Source organism: Rana temporaria, chromosome 4 (genome assembly GCF_905171775.1).
Source record: "Rana temporaria chromosome 4, aRanTem1.1, whole genome shotgun sequence".
Taxonomy (NCBI): domain Eukaryota; kingdom Metazoa; phylum Chordata; class Amphibia; order Anura; family Ranidae; genus Rana; species Rana temporaria.
In genome coordinates this window covers 342,590,753-342,610,342 of record NC_053492.1, presented here as the reverse complement: position 1 = coordinate 342,610,342, position 19,590 = coordinate 342,590,753, and the positions used below count along the sequence as shown (strand labels likewise).

General features: G+C 43.0%; 1 protein-coding gene across 4 annotated transcripts in view; it reads left to right on the top strand.

Annotated features, from left to right (window-relative positions):
* The window catches only part of CEBPZOS (CEBPZ opposite strand), a 42,084-nt gene that overhangs the window by 3,146 nt on the left and 19,348 nt on the right, over positions 1-19,590 (top strand). For all 4 annotated transcript variants that reach the window (XM_040350792.1, XM_040350794.1, XM_040350795.1 and 1 more), the window contains exons 2-3: positions 2,980-3,103; positions 6,574-6,618. In XM_040350792.1, the coding sequence (XP_040206726.1) occupies positions 2,980-3,103; positions 6,574-6,618 (169 nt within the window). The remainder of the gene's footprint in view (positions 1-2,979; positions 3,104-6,573; positions 6,619-19,590) is intronic.

The window sequence follows — 19,590 nt, the reverse complement described above, 5'->3', positions numbered from 1 at the left end:
TACACGTGGATTTCTGTCTGATGGTGTGTACAACCATCAGACAGAAATCTCCGGGCGGACATGTCCGCTGAAAACGGTCCGGCGGACCGTTTTCAGCGAATAGTCCGCCCGTCTGTACAAGGCCTAAGGCTCGATTCATTTTTTTTTTAACATGGGTTCCTATGGAACATGTTCACATCATTGCATTTTTGTGCCTCTGCGTTTTTGGAAAGGGTCGGGGACTTTTTCTCCCCGCAAAACGCAGCATTTTGCATGTAATATAATTCAATGGACCCACATCCAAACGCAAGTACCGCGATTTTGCCGCGGTTTGCGTTTTTTTTAACCTTTTTATAGCTGGTTGTTAAAGGAAATGTAAAAAAAAAAAAAAAATAATTGCTGGCTAAAAAAATAAAAATAAAAAGCAAATCGTTGTAAAAACGCGTGTCAAAAAACGCAGTAAGCACTGCAAAAACGCTCAAAAGCAACATGCATAGGTGTGAATCGAGCCTTAGTTTCCCTTACCCAGCAGTGTACGTTCCATGCTTCCTGTTATCAACACTGCAATTGATGGTATAATACCAACAGGTATGTGCAGGCGTTTCATTGTCCCAGAACTCAGCAGAGGTTTGGCATTTTACAGATGTTCAGAGTATACATTGCATTCTGCATGCACAAACGGCAGCGTACAATTTAAAAAGGAAGGAAAAGGAGTTTTTTTTTTCTAGTACAAGAGGTATGGCAAAAGTAAAAACAAATCTATTTGCTGGCAATTTGGTTCAGAAGAGGAGAAGATATACAGTATGTTCCACTTCAAGTACCAAAAGTTTTCTAATGCACGAATCCTTTCATCCAAACATTAAATTATTGCATTTGTTTTTTTGAAAAGCCAGTATAAAGGAGAATAAAGGGCAAAGACAAAAAAAATTGTGACGTTTAATAATCGTTTTTGTGAATTAAAATGTATGTAAACCCAACCACTAAAATTAATTAATTTTCACTAAATTATATAAACTTTAATGTAGTTTAGAAATCTTCAGTACTCGTTAAAGTTATTCTTTGTGATCCTGCCATGAAGGTTATTGATCAGGCACTTACCTTTGAAAACACTGTGCTCCTGTGTTGTCACAGTCATCTGCTGATGACAACACATATTTGAGGCATGTTGTAACCACCAGGAAATTCCATGACTTGGAAGAGGGTTTAGAGAGCAGCGTTGGGGCGTGGATAATGGGGAGCATGAAAACTGATCATTTTATTTATTAGAACTGGGTTTTACAGGATGCATATTGAGATCATTAGGCTCCTTTTCTTATTTTTATATAAAACATTTAATCTGCATGCCATTCTGATATTCTGGTTTCAAAGAGTCACTAACCTAGAACAAGTATGGTGATCAGGTGTTCTGGCTTCATTGGCTGCATGCTTTTTCCAGATTGACAACTCTGGATTTGTTAAATCCTTTATCAGCATAAATGAAAGGCAACTAGCATCATTAGTGAAAAGTTACTTGTGGCCTCCTACATATTCCTCCGTTAACAAAACGATGGCGCTACTGAGACAACCTAATAACAACTTGGGTGGCAATTGGTAGACAGGAAGAATAAAATACATAATATGAATTGATGGTGGCTGCTCCTCTAAATCAGGTCCTGAATACCAAAAGATCCGTACACACGATCGGATATTCCGACAACAATTGTCCGACAGACGTGTTTTGACGGACAATTCGACCGTCTGTATGCTCCATCGGACAATTGTCTGAATTTCCAACAACAAATGTTGGCTGTGCATGCTCTCAAATTGTCCAACAAAACATGTGTTCCGTCAGATCATCCATCAGACTAAAATCCAAAGTATAAACACGCATGCTCCGAACCAATGCGAAACATCAGACAACAATAGCAGAAGTACAGTTGCTAAATACAGGCGTACAGTGACGTCACCGCTTTCGATGTAAAGGAGGAAGGGCTCCTATAGTGCCGGCTGGGCATCTTTTTACACGCTTTTACGAATTTATGTTTGTAAGTACAACTTTTTTAAAAGAATAAACATTAAAAAACGGTATTATGCTATGGTCCGTTTTTTGTCATCTATGATCCACGGACCACCTTTGTGAAGGAGGTAGCGATCCCTTGTTGGATGATTCATTCCTGGGGTTTCTGGATCCTGTGTTTTAACTCACGGATGGAGACCATACCTCTTTAAGGCTGTTTATACTTGTCAATCTGGTAAGAGGCTTTCCATGTGGTGGCGGTTCTCACGGATGTTATAACGTTCACTGTGGTGCTGTTCGTCTCAGATGTTGACACCAACAAGATTTATTACTTATTGGGACAATTTGCACATGATTGCTTTATATGCTTATTTATGTTACCATTATCTAGCACAGTGTTTCTCAACTCCAGTCCTCAAGGCGCCCCAACAGGTCATGTTTTCAGGCTTTCCATTATTTTTCACAGGTGATTTGATCAGTTTCACTGCCTTAGTAATTACCACAGCCATTTCATCTGAGGGAAAACCTAAAAACATGACCTGTTGGGGCGCCTTGAGGACTGGAGTTGAGAAACCCTGATCTAGCATGAGTGCTAGTTGATTTGTGTTGGCGCAGTTTTTTCTTCTTTTGTATTTTATGTGGGTCTACACCGTTTACTGCAGCCTTCTGGTTCAATATTGCCACATTATTAATATTGTTTTAGCGCAATTTTTCGTTTACTATTAATAGCAGAAGTTGCCCAAAGGGTGGCGGTAAAGAGCTGAAAAAACATGTAGTTTGGTGTATGTTGGCTGAAAATGTTCTTCCGTGTGTATGCATACCAAGTTCACGGCGAACGCCCCTTCGCACAAAAATCCACGTATTTGTCTGATCGTGTGTATGAGGCTTTATACACACAAGAAAGAGCAAAATCGCTTTCTTATATATTCCTTTCTGTCAGACTTGCTTTAAATCTTAATACTAAAATGTGCTCAAATGTCCAACTACAAACCTTTCTTTAACAGATTCAAAGGAAAGTTCAAGGCATGGAACCCATAGTGAAGAAGGTCTTTAAGGGTCTGATTCTTCTTGAACTGGCAGGCTTAGTTGGTGTATATGTATTGTACCATAAAATGGATTCAAGCCAAGGTTAGTGTCTTCATGTTTCATAATTATGTATTTATTCTGTTTATTGTTTTTATCTGTTTAATTTAAATGGACGTATGCCTTTTTTTCAACCTAACTATGGAAACATAAGTGTATAGAGATCAAAGCATATAGCACAGTAATACAATTGAAATGGACCATATGAAGCAGAGGTTACCTTGTATGAAAACTCAATGTCAGAATAGCTAGATCCAGTAGAGCTGAAGGAAACCCCTAAATATGGATTTTCTCCATCTGCCCAGCTTGTAATCGTGCACCAAATGAAAATTGGTGAAATGCTTGTTTATTCATTAAAGCGGGGGTTCACCCTGTTAAAAAAAAAAAAAATGTTTTTTTTTATTAGACCATTACATTCGGCATCGTAGCGCGAGCTACGGTATGCCGGTCTTACATTTTTTATCCCCGTACTCACTGTGCTATGGCTCATTGAAGATTCCGGGGAATGGGCGTTCCTATGGTGAGAGAAGGTGATTGACGGCCGGCCCTGGCACGTCACGCTTCTCCGGAAATAGCCGAAATAGGCTTGGCTATTCACGGCGCCTGCGCATAGCCTGTGCGCAGGCGCCGTGAAGAACCGAGACCTACTCCGGCTGTCTTCGGGGAGCGTGACGTGCCAGAGCCGGCCGTCAATCATCCTCCCTCTCCATAGGCACGCCCATTCCCCGCGGGAGTCGGATTCTTCAATGAGCGATAGCACAGTGAGTACGGGGATTAAAAATTTAAGACCGGCATACCGTAGCTCGCGCTACGATGCCGAATGTAATGGTCTAATGATGTGAAGGAGGGTGAACCACCGCTTTAAGTTTGTGTCTCAAAGTATTGAAGCCAAAATTCAGGGTGGGGGTGCTTGCTGTAAAGGGAAGAGCACAGGGAGGGGTTCTTACTGTACAAGAAAATCACAGGGAGAGGATTATCAATGTACATTAAAAGCACAGGGAGAGGGTGCTCAGTGTACAGAGGAAAGTGCAGGGAGAGGGGGGGTTACTGTACAGGGAAAGCGTAATGAGGGGGGCTCACTTTACAGGGAAAGCACAGGGAGAGAGGGGCTCACTTTACAGGGAAAGCACAGGGAGGGGGGCTCACTTTACAGGGAAAGCACAGGGAGGGGGGGCTCACTTTACAGGGAAAGCACAGGGAGAGGGGGCTCACTTTACAGGGAAAGCACAGGGAGAGGGGGGCTCACTGTACAGAGAAAGCACAGGGAGAGGGGGGCTCACTGTACAGGGGAAAGCACAGGGAGAGGGGGGCTCACTGTACAGGGGAAAGCACAGGGAGAGATGGCTCACTGTACAGATAAAGCACAGGGAGAGAGGGCTCACTGTACAGATAAAGCACAGGGAAAGGGGGGCTCACTGTACAGATAAAGCACAGGGAGAGAGGGCTCACTGTACAGGGGAAAACACAGGGAGAGATGGCTCACTGTATGAGAGAAAGCACAGGGAGAGGGGGGCTCACTGTACAGGGGAAAGCACAGGGAGAGATGGCTCACTGTATGAGAGAAAGCACAGGGAGAGGGGGGCTCACTGTACAGGGGAAAGCACAGGGAGAGATGGCTCACTGTATGAGAGAAAGCACAGGGAGAGGGGGCTCACTGTACAGGGGAAAGCACAGGGAGAGATGGCTCACTGTATGAGAGAAAGCACAGGGAGAGGGGGGCTCACTGTATGAGAGAAAGCACAGGGAGAGAGGGCTCACTGTACAGAGAAAGCACAGGGAGAGGGGGCTCACTGTATGAGAGAAAGCACATGGAGAGGGGGCTCACTGTATGAGAGAAAGCACAGGGAGGGGGGCTCACTGTATGAGAGAAAGCACATGGAGAGGGGGCTCACTGTACAGGGGAAAGCACAGGGAGAAAGGGGTCACTGTACAGAGAAAGCACAGGGAGAGAGGGCTCACTGTACAGGGGAAAGCACAGGGAGAGAGGGCTCACTGTATGAGAGAAAGCACAGGGAGAGAGGGCTCACTGTACAGGGGAAAGCACAGGGAGAGAGGGCTCACTGTATGAGAGAAAGCACAGGGAGAGAGGGCTCACTGTATGAGAGAAAGCACAGGGAGAGAGGGCTCACTGTACAGGGGAAAGCACAGGGAGAGAGGGCTCACTGTATGAGGGAAAGCACAGGGAGAGAGGGCTCACTGTTAAGGGGAAAGCACAGGGAGAGAGGGCTCACTTAACAGGGAAAGCGCAGGAGAGGCAGAAAATGGCGCGTACACACTATTTCCGACAACAAATGTTCGATGTGAGCTTTAGGTCGGATATTACGACCGTGTGTAGGCTCCATCGGACATTTGCTGTCAGAATATCCGACAACAAATGTTTGAAAGCTGGTTCTCAATTTTTCTGATCGTCTGTATGCAATTCCGACGCACCTATGCATGCTCGGAATCATTGAACTTCATTTTTCTCGGCTCGTCGTAGTGTTGTACGTGACCGCGTTCGGAATTTCAGACAAAATTTGTGTGATCGTGTGTATGCAAGACAAGTTTGAGCGAACAATCCGTCGAAAAAACAATCCACGGTTTTGTTGTCGGAATGTCCGATTCGTGTGTATGCCGCATCACTGTATGAGGGAAGGCACAGGAATGGGGGGCTCACTGTACGAGGGAAAGCACAGGAATGGGGGGCTCACTGTACGAGGGAAAGCACAGGAATGGGGGGCTCACTGTATGAGGGAAAGCACAGGAATGGGGGGCTCACTGTATGAGGGAAAGCACAGGAATGGGGGGGCTCACTGTACAAGGGAAAGCACAGGAATGGGGGGCTCACCGTACGAGGGAAAGCACAGGAATGGGGGGCTCACTGTACGAGGGAAAGCACAGGAATGGGGGGCTCACTGTACGAGGGAAAGCACGGGAATGGGGGGCTCACTGTACGAGGGAAAGCACGGGAATGGGGGACACTCTGTACGAGGGAAAGCACAGGAATGGGGGGCTCACTGTACGAGGGAAAGCACAGGAATGGGGGACTCTCTGTACGAGGGAAAGCACAGGAATGGGGGGCTTACTGTACAGGGGAAAGTGCAGGGAGAGGGTGATCACAGTACTGGGGAAAGCACGCATAGAAGGGGCTCACTGTACAGCATAACTCCCAACTGTCCCTCATTTGGAACCTGTCCCTATATCCTCCTCAGTTGTCCCTCTTTTTGGACAGATGCATAGACCTCTATAGTAAATGTAATTCTTAAATCGGTTTTAAAGGTTGAAGGTTTTTTACCCTAATGCATTTTTTTGCAATTACTTAAACTCCACTCCACTAAACCTTTCACAAACTTTTTTATTATCACATTTTTGTAAAAGACCAGTAAAAAGGAATCGTAGTGATGAATGGGCTACATTTTTACTCAAAGCAACGACATGGTGTTCCCCACTGAATGATGTGCAGTGTAGGTGTGGTGCTGAGTTAACTTTTAAATAATGATTTTATTGCTATTAATTATTAGCTTTCTTATGTTAAGATTTCAGATATACAATGAACAGAAGATTATCCCCTGTTTTAGAAGGTAAGTGCTCGTTTTAGATGTACTGTACAAAATACAAAAAAGGTAAAATAACATTTAAACAAACCTAACTAAATTCACATCTTAACCTATTTGCACTATGTATTTACTATAACCTAATGTGCGAAAATCATCTCTGTATTAGTTCCAGGCTCAATTTGACTCCAGTACCAGTGTTATTTCCAGCAGTCAGCCACAGCACAGAACAGGGTCTGCATGCAGGCTGTCATTCATTGGCTGCCTCTGTCTGAACAGCCAGTCAGTTGCATTTTCTGCACACAGATCCCTGCACTGTAGTACAACACTAGACAGAAAGTCCAACTGATTTAAGGTTAAAATAGGTTAGGGTATAATCTGAGTTTAGTCCACCATAAATGAGGCCATGAACGTAATTTATCTTTAGTGGTTTCACTGCAAACAAAAATGTAAATGTCAAATTTCTGATTGATAACATCATACCAGTAATAAATGTGATCAATGTAAGCAAACCAATGGCAATACCTTGACTACAGAAATCTTTCTCTAACTTTTATAATATTGCTGGTTTGCTGCCAGTACAATTATGTAAGCACTGCACGTTTTATGATATTGTGAGATATTACTAACTTATAAGAAATATTTTATGATGTTATACTGCATATGCAGTAGTACAGTATTTGCAGTACATATTCGTTATAACCAACAAGGTGTCATAGCTATGACTAAGCATTGAAGTTCAATGTGAAACGCGTCAACTGTTTATTTCCCACTGTATGCTGTTTTTTTGTAGTGCATGCTTTTTTACCCAATAAAGGGCACGTCTTTTTTAGACTTATTGGAGTGCGGCTGTCCATATACGTTCTTTTTCTTCGTATGCTTCGTGCATTGCCAGCACCCGTTGGTTCTTGAGTGGACATTGATTGCTGTGGGTGTGGAAAGTTAAAAAGATGACTGAAGTTCTGCTTTAAAGACCAAGTGTTCAGTTAGAAGAAAATGGTAATTTCACCCATAGGCCACCCTTCTCATAAAATTTGGCAGTTCAGACCTTTGACACAGACAAATCAACCCAAGGCTGGTGCATTATGTCCTCTGAATGAAGAAGTACTGTAAAAGAACCCCCTAAAGTGATGTGCATGGAGTATTCAGTGGTCCCATCCACATAATTTTAGAGGACACTGGAGAACCCAATTTAGGCCTGGGCAGGCCAAACTTTTTTCTGCAAGGAGTTGCCGGATACATATCTGAGCAAGCTGGATCCTGGAATTACATAAAATTTTTATTCCAGGATCAACCATTTTCTAGACCTAATAATTCTAAAGCCTCGTACACACAGTACGATTGTTGGGTGACCAAGCTTCTGATTTTTGTCAAAAAGGCGTGTGCCAGGATCTTGTCTTGCATACTAACGGTACACAAATTGTCGTTTAACAAACACGAACGTAGTGACGTACTATGAGTGTATAAAGAGAGAGTTAATTTCTCAAGCACCACCCTTTGCGCCCCTTCTGCTAATTTTGTGTTAGTAGAAGTTTGAACGTTGATTCATGATTTTCAGATCGTACAAAACAAATGTCTTTTAAAATACGTTTGACATAACTACATGCAAAGCGGCTTCATTATTATCCCATTAACCACTTACGGACACGCCTGCCGCCAGGAATACGTTGGCACTTTGAAGAGGAATACCGTTGTTATGGTAGCAGCTAGCTACAATCACCCTAGTATCCCCTTCTTCATCGGGCGGTCCTCTTTCAGATAAAAGTGGTCTCTGCGACGGATACTCCGAAAGATCACTTTTATCGGCGGTGGGAGAGGCCCTCCAGCCACTCTCCGATGTGTGGCGGAGGCGATCAGGTCTGTTCCCTGCCTGGGTATGGAGATGGGTGAGGGTAAGATGGCCCCACCCCTGTCTCCATATCACTGCAGGGCAGAAGCGACTTCAAAACGTATTTTATTTTATTTTTTTAAATGAAAAATTTTAATTAAATTTTTTTTATTGCATTTTTTTTTTTTTTTAACAATAGATTTTTATTGAAAGTATTTACTTAACAGTACAGATTAAAATTGTCACATTAATCCTTAGTAACCAACCGAGTTAGTTACCTTGGTTCATAAGATTGTTCTTATAACAATACAGTACTTGGTAGCCTGTACCAGCCTACCCCTATTGGATTCAATCTGTAGGCATGGCTAGGCTTCCAATTGAGTTAACTATTTGTATATAGAAAATCATAAAGAAACAGAAAATGTATGCACATATATACAAAAGTAGGTCCAGGATAATACATTACAGCTGGGGTAAGCATATATCTGACTTTGACGTATTTCAAACTTGACAATAGATTAAATATTACACTCTTTTAAGAATTTGGATGCTCTAGGATGGGTGATCCAAGCTAACCATTTCTTTCTGAACGTAGTAATGGAATCGTTTTTATAAGCCAGCATTTATTCGTATTGGGCCTGTATATTGATTCTAGCTATAACTGTCGATAAGTTGGGCGCGTCTTTGGATTTCCACAGGCTGGTTATAGTGAGTCTTGCTGCTACTACTGTGTGGAATACAATTGTTCTATATTCTTTAGGATAGATATCCAGATTGATACCTAGTAAAGCCGTGGCAGGGTTTAGTTTATTTAGGATGCCTGTGAGATCTGCTATAAAGGAAGTAATTGAATTCCAGAAGCTATGTAGATTTTTACAGCTCCATAATATGTGTAAAAGGTTTCCTATCTGATCGTTGCATCTCCAAAACGCATTAGACGTCGAGGGATATATTTTCGCTAACTTATATGGGGTCAGTTACCATCTATTATCTTTTGTGCATTGTCCCAGTGTTCAATACATGCTGATGACTTGCTAGCTATATAGAATGCTTTTTTCCATTGGTCCCAGGTAAATTCTTGCTTTAAATCTTTCTCCCACTTAATCATGTGTGCGTTTTTGTTGTCAAATGGGTGGGTAGATAGTAGATCGTAAAAGCGGGTAAAAAATTGCCATATAATTAAGGGGATTTCTACAGGGTCAGTCGGATTGAACTCTTTTAGTCTGGTGTGTTTCCTCAGTTTGGTTAGAGTGATCTCTTTTTGTATTGCAAGGGTAGATTTCCGTAAAGATGAAAACCTTCCTTAACCCAATTATCTACAATTAGACTACAATAGTTGAGTGCACCTGTCGGTATCATCAATTTTATTTTATTTTGGATATTTTTAGTTTTTGAAAGTATATGTTTCCAAGCTATTAATGTGAATCTGATACTAAGTAAGTTGGGAATGGGGGCGTGGCCAGTCAGCGCATGTAGCCGGACGCAGCTGAAGTGAGCTCCGCCGAGAATCCTGGATAAACTCCTGGGGAAGTCACCACACACCGTCCTAAGGCATACCGTTGTGCCCCTCACGATCCCTGGATCATACCCATACCTTTTCCGCTGTTCCGGTCCCACGATGTCGTCCGGTGAGCGGCAGCTGGTGAACAAACCTGCGGAGCACAGGCGCGTATGCAGGCCGCACGGCCAAGGAGAAGCACCGCGAGGCGGCGGAGAAGCTGTTCTCCAAACCACCACCGAAAGATCCGGTGGCCTCCTCCAGCTCCCCGGAGGACTCGCCAGGTGGAGGATCCGAAGCGGACGACACAGTGCCCTTGGAGGACTCGGTACAGGCCGGCTTAATATGGGACACAGTGAGTACTCCGAATCCTGAATCCACTAGGCCCCAAACTCCAGTGAGCCCTGTTACAGAGGGAGAGCCCACCCTAAGGGACATATTTGCCGCTGTAACCTCCTGCAATATGTCTATCACAGCCCTTACCACGGAAATCAAGGGGATGAAGTCTGAGATCTCCTTTCTTAGACAGGACGCTCAAAAGCTGAGGGATAGGGCCTCCGCTCTGGAAGAGAGGGTGAGCACCATTGAGGATGACATGGGGCCTATGCAGAGGGATCTCTCCTATAATAACCATATCATTGACCAGCATTCTTCTCGTTTGGAAGAATTGGAGAACAGGATGAGGAGGAATAATGTGAGGGCCATAGGCCTCCCTGAAAAAATGGAGGGGAAGAACCCTGTTGAACTCATAGAGAAATGGCTGGTCGCTGCGTTCGGGAGGGAAGCATTCTCCCCCATGTTCTCTGTTGAACGCGCCCACAGGGTGCCGTCCAGACCATTGCAGCCCGGTGCACCACCTAGACCTTTTCTGTTTAAACTCCTGCACTATCGAGACAGAGATGCCATATTATATAATGCTAGAATCAATCCGTCTGTTCTAAAAATAGACAATACCAAAGTCTCTTTATTCCCGGATTTCTCAGCTGAATTACAGAAGAAGAGGGGCAAGTTCTTGGATGTTAAACGTCGTTTAAGAGGCCTTGAACTGAAATATGCTATGTTGTATCCGGCCAGACTGCGAGTGGAGGTGTTTGGTTCTGTGCAATTTTTTGATTCCCCTAATGCTGCTGCACAATGGCTGTACCGAGAGGAACAGTCGATCAGGGAAGCTAGGGGCAGACGCCCCGCAGACTGAGGAGGTGAACTATTTCTACATGCTGGATCCTTGTTTTATTTTCCACGCTATTTGCCGCAAGGCGGTTACTGTTCGCTTTGGTTGCTGTGGGCTAGAAGTTGGCTGTTGAGAAGTTTTAAGACACTATAAGGTGCGCTTCCACTGTTGCCCCCTGGAGGGTTCTGTTAGGCCCTGTCTAGATCCATTGACTAGAGTCATCCGGGCCCTGTTGGCCGAAATGCATTTGACCCAATTGAAAGAGGGTTCTACCACGACATGCCCCATGGATGTCCCCTTACGTATCCATTTTAATTTTCTGTGCTACCTGCTCCTAGTCCATACTGCTAATGTTCTACTATGCCCAATCCGTGATATTTGCCTGTCCAGTTTTCCTAACATTTTGAATCTCCCGGACATGCTTTTTGCCCTTTAGTTTGTCTATTGCTCTTACTTATGTCACATATTTCGCCTATACATGTTGCTATGTTATTATCCTGCTAATATGTTGTATGTTATGCAATGTCTAAGGTAACGAGATGCTTATCATGGAATGTTCGTGGCCTAGGTGCCCCGGTTAAACGCCTGGAGGTGATGCGTACCATTAAGAGGTTGGGCGCAGAAGTGATCTGCTTACAGGAGACTCATCTCCCAGCGGGGTCCACTCCAAAAATAGCATCAAGGCAGTTTTGCCACCAGTACCACTCCACCCATACCGTGTACTCACGAGGAGTGAGCGTATTGATTCGGCGGGGTACCCAATACACGTATATTGATGCCAAGATCGACCCCGATGGTAGATATGTCTTCCTATATTGCTCCCTTTCTGGGATGAAGTGCGTGTTGGCGGGAGTGTATATCCCGCCACCGTTCTCATCCTGTGTTATAAAGCTGTTGGTCGAATTTATATCCGGTCTCCCTAGTATTCCTGTGCTGGTCCTTGGGGATTTTAATAATCTCCTGGACTTTGAGATGGATAGGCTCGGGAGTACAGGGGGGGGATGTACATGGGAGGAAGGGCCCCACCCCTTTCGCTCGGTTGGTTACTGAACTAGGCTTAACAGATGTATGGAGAATGCACAACCCTGATGCAAAAGTATTCTCCTGTCGGTCAGCCTCGGTGGGGGGGTTATCTAGAATTGACCTGGGCCTGGGGAATGGCCCGATGTTGCCCATGGTTAAGTCATCCCAATATCACCTGAGACACACCTCCGACCACTCTCCTTTTACGGTTGATTTAGGCCTGGGGTTGGGAAGGGGGAATAGCCTATGGAAACTCAACCTGTTCTGGTTGTCTCTTATGTCAGAATCTGACCCGCTCCCATTGCTACTAACTAACTTTTTTAAGGATAACATAGGTTCCACTACTCTACAGGTTGTATGGGACTCTGCTAAGGCATATATGCGTGGCCAGCTTATTAGAGCCATTAATGAGATTAAGTCTAATACTAAGGAATGGGAGACTCGAGTCTTGGCAGATGCCCAACGCTCTGAGGCAGACTATGTAGCGGACCCCTCTGATAATAACAGGAGGAGCTGGCTGGCAGCACAGACCATGCTCAAGAACCTCTCACTGCAGCTCGCCGAAAACAAAAGTTTCTTTCTGCAACAGAGACATTTTGAGGAAGGGGAAAACACCGGCCACCTACTGGCGATCTTGGCTAGGTCTCAGCAACCACCTTCACATATAACTGAGGTTAGAAATGCTAGGGGGGAGGTGTGCCACTCCACACAGTCCATCATTGGATGCTTTAAAAGCTTTTTTCAGGATGTTTATACATCGAAGGTTAGTCCCACTGTAGACCAGATACACGCATTTCTGGATAAATACCATATGCCGTGTCTCCCTGCCTCGGAGATGGCCTTGCTCAACGCTCCCCTTACCAGGGAAGAGCTCCTGGAAGCATTGGCACTAGCACATAATGGGAAGGCGCCCGGGGATGACGGGCTTCCGTCTGAGGTCTACAGTAAATACTCGGAACAACTCATCCCAATTTTACTGAAGGTTTACAACACAGCCTTTGAGACTGGAAGGCTCCCACCCTCCATGGATGAGGCCCTCATAGTGGTCCTGCTGAAGCCGGGGAAGGACCCTCTTTCCCCGGACTCATACAGGCCAATATCCCTATTGACATTTGACGTGAAACTCCTGGCCACGGTGTTAGCTACTAGGTTGTCTAGGTGTATCCACCTAGTGGTGCATAGAGATCAGTCTGGATTCATCCCTACTAGATCAACCGCGCATAATTTACGCAGGCTGTTTCTTAATATACAAATACCAGTGGATAACCCGGGTAATAGGGCCATCTTCTCCCTAGATGCAGCCAAGGCATATGATAGTGTGGAGTGGCCATACTTATGGGAAGTGCTAAATAGATTTGGAGTTGGTCCTTCCTTCTTGAAGTGGGTCCAATTGTTGTATAGCTCCCCAAAGGCTAGAATGAGAATTAATGGCAAAGTCTCGGACTCCTTCCGGCTGTTCAGGGGGACGCGGCAGGGGTGCCTGCTTTCTCCCCTGCTGTTAGCCCTGACACTGGAACCTTTGGCGATCCATATGCGTGCCTCGCCAGGCATAACTGTTTTTTCCAGGGGTGCTGGGCAGGATGTCATATCCTTATTTGCGGACAACACCTTGATCTATCTAGGAGACACAGGCGAGTCACTGAAGAATGCGACGTCATTAATCGCGGACTTCGGGGGCCTGTCTGGTTACAGTATCAATTGGAATAAATCAGTTCTCATGCCTTTAGAACCGGTAGTGGGCCCTCTCCCTGAATGTGCTAAGGATGTATTAGTGGTGAAAGAATTTAGGTATCTGGGGATCCAGGTCACTCCCGACCCCACACAGTTCCTTTCACTGAATCTGACCCCGCTATTGCTGCGGTTTAGGCAGAAGTGCGCGGTCTGGAAAAAACTCCCCCTGGAGATGAGTTTCCACTGGCTAGAATGCAGTTCTACAAATACCTACAGCTAAGACACGCTATCCAGAGTGAGAGTAGGCTTTCCCCCTTCTCGTTAGTGAAACACCCCCTCCATACTGACGTATTAATGAATGGAGACAAGAAGGGTATGATCTCACAGGTTTATTCCAGGCTGAATGGTATCACCCATGACGCAACGACATTACCATGCAGAAAAGGGTGGGAAAAAGATTTGGGTCCCATAGACGGGGATACGTGGGAACTATGCTTTATCTCAGAGATACAAAACACCTTATCCAGTTACTGGAATCTGTAGCAATCTCCCCACAGCATAAGTTCCTGATAGCGACAGCTGATGTAGCATCGCTTTACACTAATATCAATCATGAGGAAGCGATCAATGCCACCAAGTGGGCGATGAATAATTTTAGCCAACTCATCCCGAGACAAAAAAAGTTTGTTTTGCGATGTTTAGCTTATGGTTTACAGCATAATTATTTTTGGCATCAATCTCAGTTCTACAGGCAACTTAATGGCATCGGAATGGGAGCTAAATATGCACCCAGCGTGGCAAACGTATTCATGTCAGAGTGGGAGGAGGGGGCAATTTACAACGATATGCCCAGTCAGCTGATTTTATACAAAAGATTCATAGATGACTGTATTGTCATCTGGGATGGTGATGAACAGTCCCTAATTACATTTTTTGAGAAATTGAATCTAAACCAACAAAATATTTCTTTAACGTATAACATCAGCAATCAAACTATACAGTTTCTGGATCTGGAAATTACGCTGGAGGAAAATTTTATATCAACCAAAACATATTTTAAGCCAGTGGAATGGAACAGTTATATCCCGGTGGATAGCTGTCATTTCGAGCCCTGGCTTATAAACATCCCTAAAGGACAGCTGCTACGCATACGCAGAAATTGTACTGACCAAGAAGTATATCTGGAGCAAGCTAAATTTATAGGAACAAAGTTTGTGAATAAAGGGTACAATGAGGATTTTATCCAGGAACAAATCCGTAAAGTATATGAAATACCAAGATCTTCTCTCATTCAGGATAAAGTGAAATCTGATCAAATGGATAATAATCCCCCGATCATCCTGAACTACACTGTCCAACACAAACAGTCGGAAGCAATTTTTAAAAAGTACTGGCCAATTCTAAGAGCTGACCAGCAGCTACAGGGTATTTTACCTATGAACCCCAGGGTAGTATATCGGAGAGCTCCCACCCTGAGGGACCTAGTAGCTAAAAATGTTCCTGATCCTCCAATAAAGAATAATGCACTTACCTTCTTTCAGGGAAAGGGATTCTTTCCATGCAAGAGATGTTTTGCATGTAAGAACACCAATTTTAATGGTCAGAAATGTACTAAGTTCACTTCAAATGTCACCAAGAAGGAGTATAACATTGATGACCTTATTACCTGCAGAACTGAGGGCGTTGTGTATGTCCTAGAGTGCCCGTGCTCTCTACAATACATAGGCCGCACCAAACGACCTTTATGGAAAAGATTAAGAGAGCATGTACAGAATATTCTAAAAGCATTCCCAAAACATAATGTCTCCCGTCATTTTGAGTTATGTCATCAAGGGAACCCAAAGGGTTTGAAATTTTGGGGCATACAAAAATATAGCCCCCATTGGAGAGGAAGCCACAGGGTGAGAGAGATTAGTAAAGCTGAATCCAGATGGATTCATGAGATGAAATCGCTCTCTCCGAATGGCTTAAACATTGACTTTGATCTTAACTGTTTTATATCTGATTTTTAACCTCTGATTTTTAACCTCTATTAATAATATTTTAAATTTTTTTATATTTTTAAATATTCTTATATTAACATACATCTCGTATATGCAATAAGGCCTTACTTTAATATGAGTGTGTTTCCACTTGTTGGTTAGTGGTACAGCGCTCTTGTATATAGTATCATTATATTGATTTGTTATATTTAACTGTAAGGTAGTTATTAGAACTTTAATTTCATGCTCCTGGTGCTATTTATCCTTCAGTGGTGATCGGGGTATTTGGCCGGCAGCATGATTCACACCAATGTGCAATATATGTATAATGTTGAATTTTTAATATGTTGGATTACCTCCCTATATATATATATACATATTGTGGGATTTCAGTGTAATTGTTTTATTTTAAATTTTTGCTTCCGTGGTAGTGGTATTTGTTCAACTATGCTGTCTGTATATGCTGTCTGTATATGCTCATGTGATTGGCTCTAGTCCGTGCTGCACGGATCTTTTACCAGTATTCGAGATATATTCCAATTGTTTTGTAAAGTCAGCGGTTTTAAAGTCAATTGTTTCTATTTGTATCATATTAAAATATGTTATTATTTTTTCATAAACCGCAATTGCTAAGACGTTGTGGTGTTTCTGCAATGATGTAGTCATTGGTGCCTCCCCATTGGTCCGTTCGCGCCGATGCGAGTGTGTGATTGGCTATTTATAGTCTAAGCAAGCCTCAGTCACACATTGACCCATGATTAAGTCACGTGTCCAGTGACGATACGCGTGGGGGAGGAGCTTGAGTGACGGGACGCACGGAGGTGCCGGATGAGGAGCCTGACAAGCTGAGCAGCACACATGCACATACGTTGAAGCCTTAATGTTACCGAGGATTCGTGAGTGATATTCTGAGTAGTGTGAGATGCCAGTGTCTCATTTACGGTATCACACTATCGGTCTTTTCTGTCTCCCTTTTCTTTGCATATTTGAGAACGTGAACACCTGGTGGAAAGCACACTCTGACCTGACAAGTTTGATTATCACATCATCAAGCTGTTGATATCTCACACACTGTGTATGTGTGGTCTGGGAAGGTGTAGCTGAGTTGCTTTAGGATTATAGCATCAAGGGACGATTTACAATGAATTTTGGAACTTTATTCTTTGTATAACATTGTCTTTCTCCTCCAGTAATTTTGATGTGTTGACACCTCACTTAATCAGTTGTTTTAGCGCATTATTATTTACACATATTTATGCTTGACCTCCGCCCCCTTGGTATCGGTATCGGCACAACATAGACTGTCACACTTATCCCCCCCCTCCCGCCGCTCTTCCGCGCCCTCCGCCGCTTACCGTAGCGGCGGAGGAGATCGGATGCTGCTGCCTGAGCGGTGAGTACTTGAGTGAGGGCAAGATGGCCCCCACCCGTCCTCATAGCTTTGCTGGGCGGAAGTGACGTCAAAACGTCAGTCCCGCCCAGTGTCTTAAAAAGACATTATTTTTTTTTTTTTTGTCATTTGAAAAAATGACAGTTTCAATTTTTTGACCCCAGATCTCATATTTAAGAGGACCTGTCATGCTTTTTTCTATTACAAGGGATGTTTACATTCCTTATAATAGGAATAAAAGTGATCAAATTTATTTTTTATTTTTTTTCAGTGTAAAAAGTAATAAAATAAATAAAAATAAATAAGAAAACAAACAAAAACCTTTTTTAAAGCGCCCCGTCCCGACGAGCTCGCGCGCAGAAGCGAACACATACGCGAGTAGCGCCCGCATATGAAAACGGTGTTCAAATCACTTCTACTCTGTAGCTCAAAAAATGCAACCTATAGAATTTTTTAAACGTCGCCTATCGAGATTTTTAAGGGTAAAAGTTTGACGCCATGCCACGAGCGGGCGCAATTTTTAAGCGTGACATGTTGGGTATCATTTTACTTGGCGTAACATTATCTTTCACAATATATAAAAAAAATTGGGCCAAATTTATTGTTGTCTTATTTTTTTAATTCAAAAAAGTGAATTTTTCCCCAAAATAGTGCGCCTGTAAGACCGCTGCGCACGCAAATACGGTGTGACAAAAAGTATTGCAATGACCACTATTTTATTCTCTAGGGTGTTAGAAAAAATATATATAATGTTTGGGGGTTTTAAGTAATTTTCTAGCAGAAAAAACTGTTTTAGTCTTGCAAACACCAAATCTGAAAAACACCTAAGGTCTGGAAGTGGTTAAAGGCTATGTAATATTCCGCTGATAGGCCGTCAGCTCCTGGTGTTTTGTTTTTATGCAATTCTTTGATTACTTTAAGGGTTTCTTCAGGTGATATTGGTTTATTCAATTGTTCCAAGTCTATATGGTCAATATTGGGTAGTTTTATATTATCTAGGAATTTTGCTATATTTTCTATGTTAGGTTGAGGAGTATTGCTTTCCTCTTTTAGATTGTATAGTGACTCATAATATTGTGCAAATGTATCTGCTATTTCTTGAGGGTTGATTACTACTTTACCAGAGGTGTTGTGTGCTAGTTTATGGATTTTATTCTTTATTTGGCGTTGACGGAGTTGGGAGGCTAGTAGTTTCCCTGCTTTGTTGTTCTGGGAGTAGTAGTTAATTTTCATTCTTTTTAAAATTTTGTCTTGATCTGATATCAGAATGGCTCTCAAATCAGATCTTAGTTGAGTAATTTGGCGATCTAGATTAATATCTTGGGGTTGTTTTTTATGTAATTCTTCTAATTTGGTTATTTCTTTTAAGATATTATTTATCGTATTGGTTTTCTTTTTTTCCTTGTTGCTGCCTGTATAAGGAGGCCTCTAACATAGGCTTTATGTGTACACCATAGGGTAGTGCTGTTTATCGGTTCTTTATCATTAATTGCAAAAAAATTCTTCCAAGTTTTTTTTCAGAGCCAACAAGTGATTCTCCTGCGAAAGAATATAGGTGTTATTCCTCCATATGTAGCTATTAGAGCAAGATAGCCCTTGGTTGATTTCAAGTGTGGTGCGTGATCGGACCAGGTTATATTGTGGATGTAAGCTTTGACAATCTTTGGCAGGAGAAGCTTGTCGACAATGAAGTGGTCTAATCTGGAATAGGATTTGTGAACCTGTGAAAAAAAAGTGAAGTCCCTTTCTGTCGTGTGCAGGCATCTCCAGGCGTCATACATGTCTTCTGAGGAAAAGATGGGAGATAAACCTTTCCTGGAGATAGTTTCTTCCTTGGAGGTGTCCATAACGGGGTCAATGGGTGCATTGAAATCACTGCAGAGTATAAAAGTTCCTTCTTGTATTTTCCTTGTTTTCTTGAGAATTTTCCGGATGAATTGGTGAGGATTTCTATTGGGAGCATAGATGTTAACAATTGTGTAGATTACATTGTCTATTGAGGCCACCAAAATTATTTATCTGCCTTGATTGTCGGTTATTAGGTTGATCTGCTTGAAAGAGATAGTGTCCTTGATTGCTGTTATCACTCATTTTTTCTTCTTTTTGCAGCTGGATATGAAGATATGAGGACATTTATGATGGTTGAACTTGGGAGTTTTGTTTAATGCGAAATGGGTCTCCTGGATGCACATGATGTCACAGTCATATTTTAGGGCATCCGTCCACAGAGCTCTTCTTTTGTAAGGACTGTGAAAAGAGTTTAAGATTCATTATAGTTACTTGTGTACTTGCTATAGGTAGTCAAATATTTTTTATACAGATAGTTTGTAAAGGTAATGGTTTTGATGTAGATATATTTTCCTGTCAGTAGATGGCGGTGTTGGACCGAGTATTCAATATAAGTGATTTTAAAGAAACTAAAAAATAAAACATAGT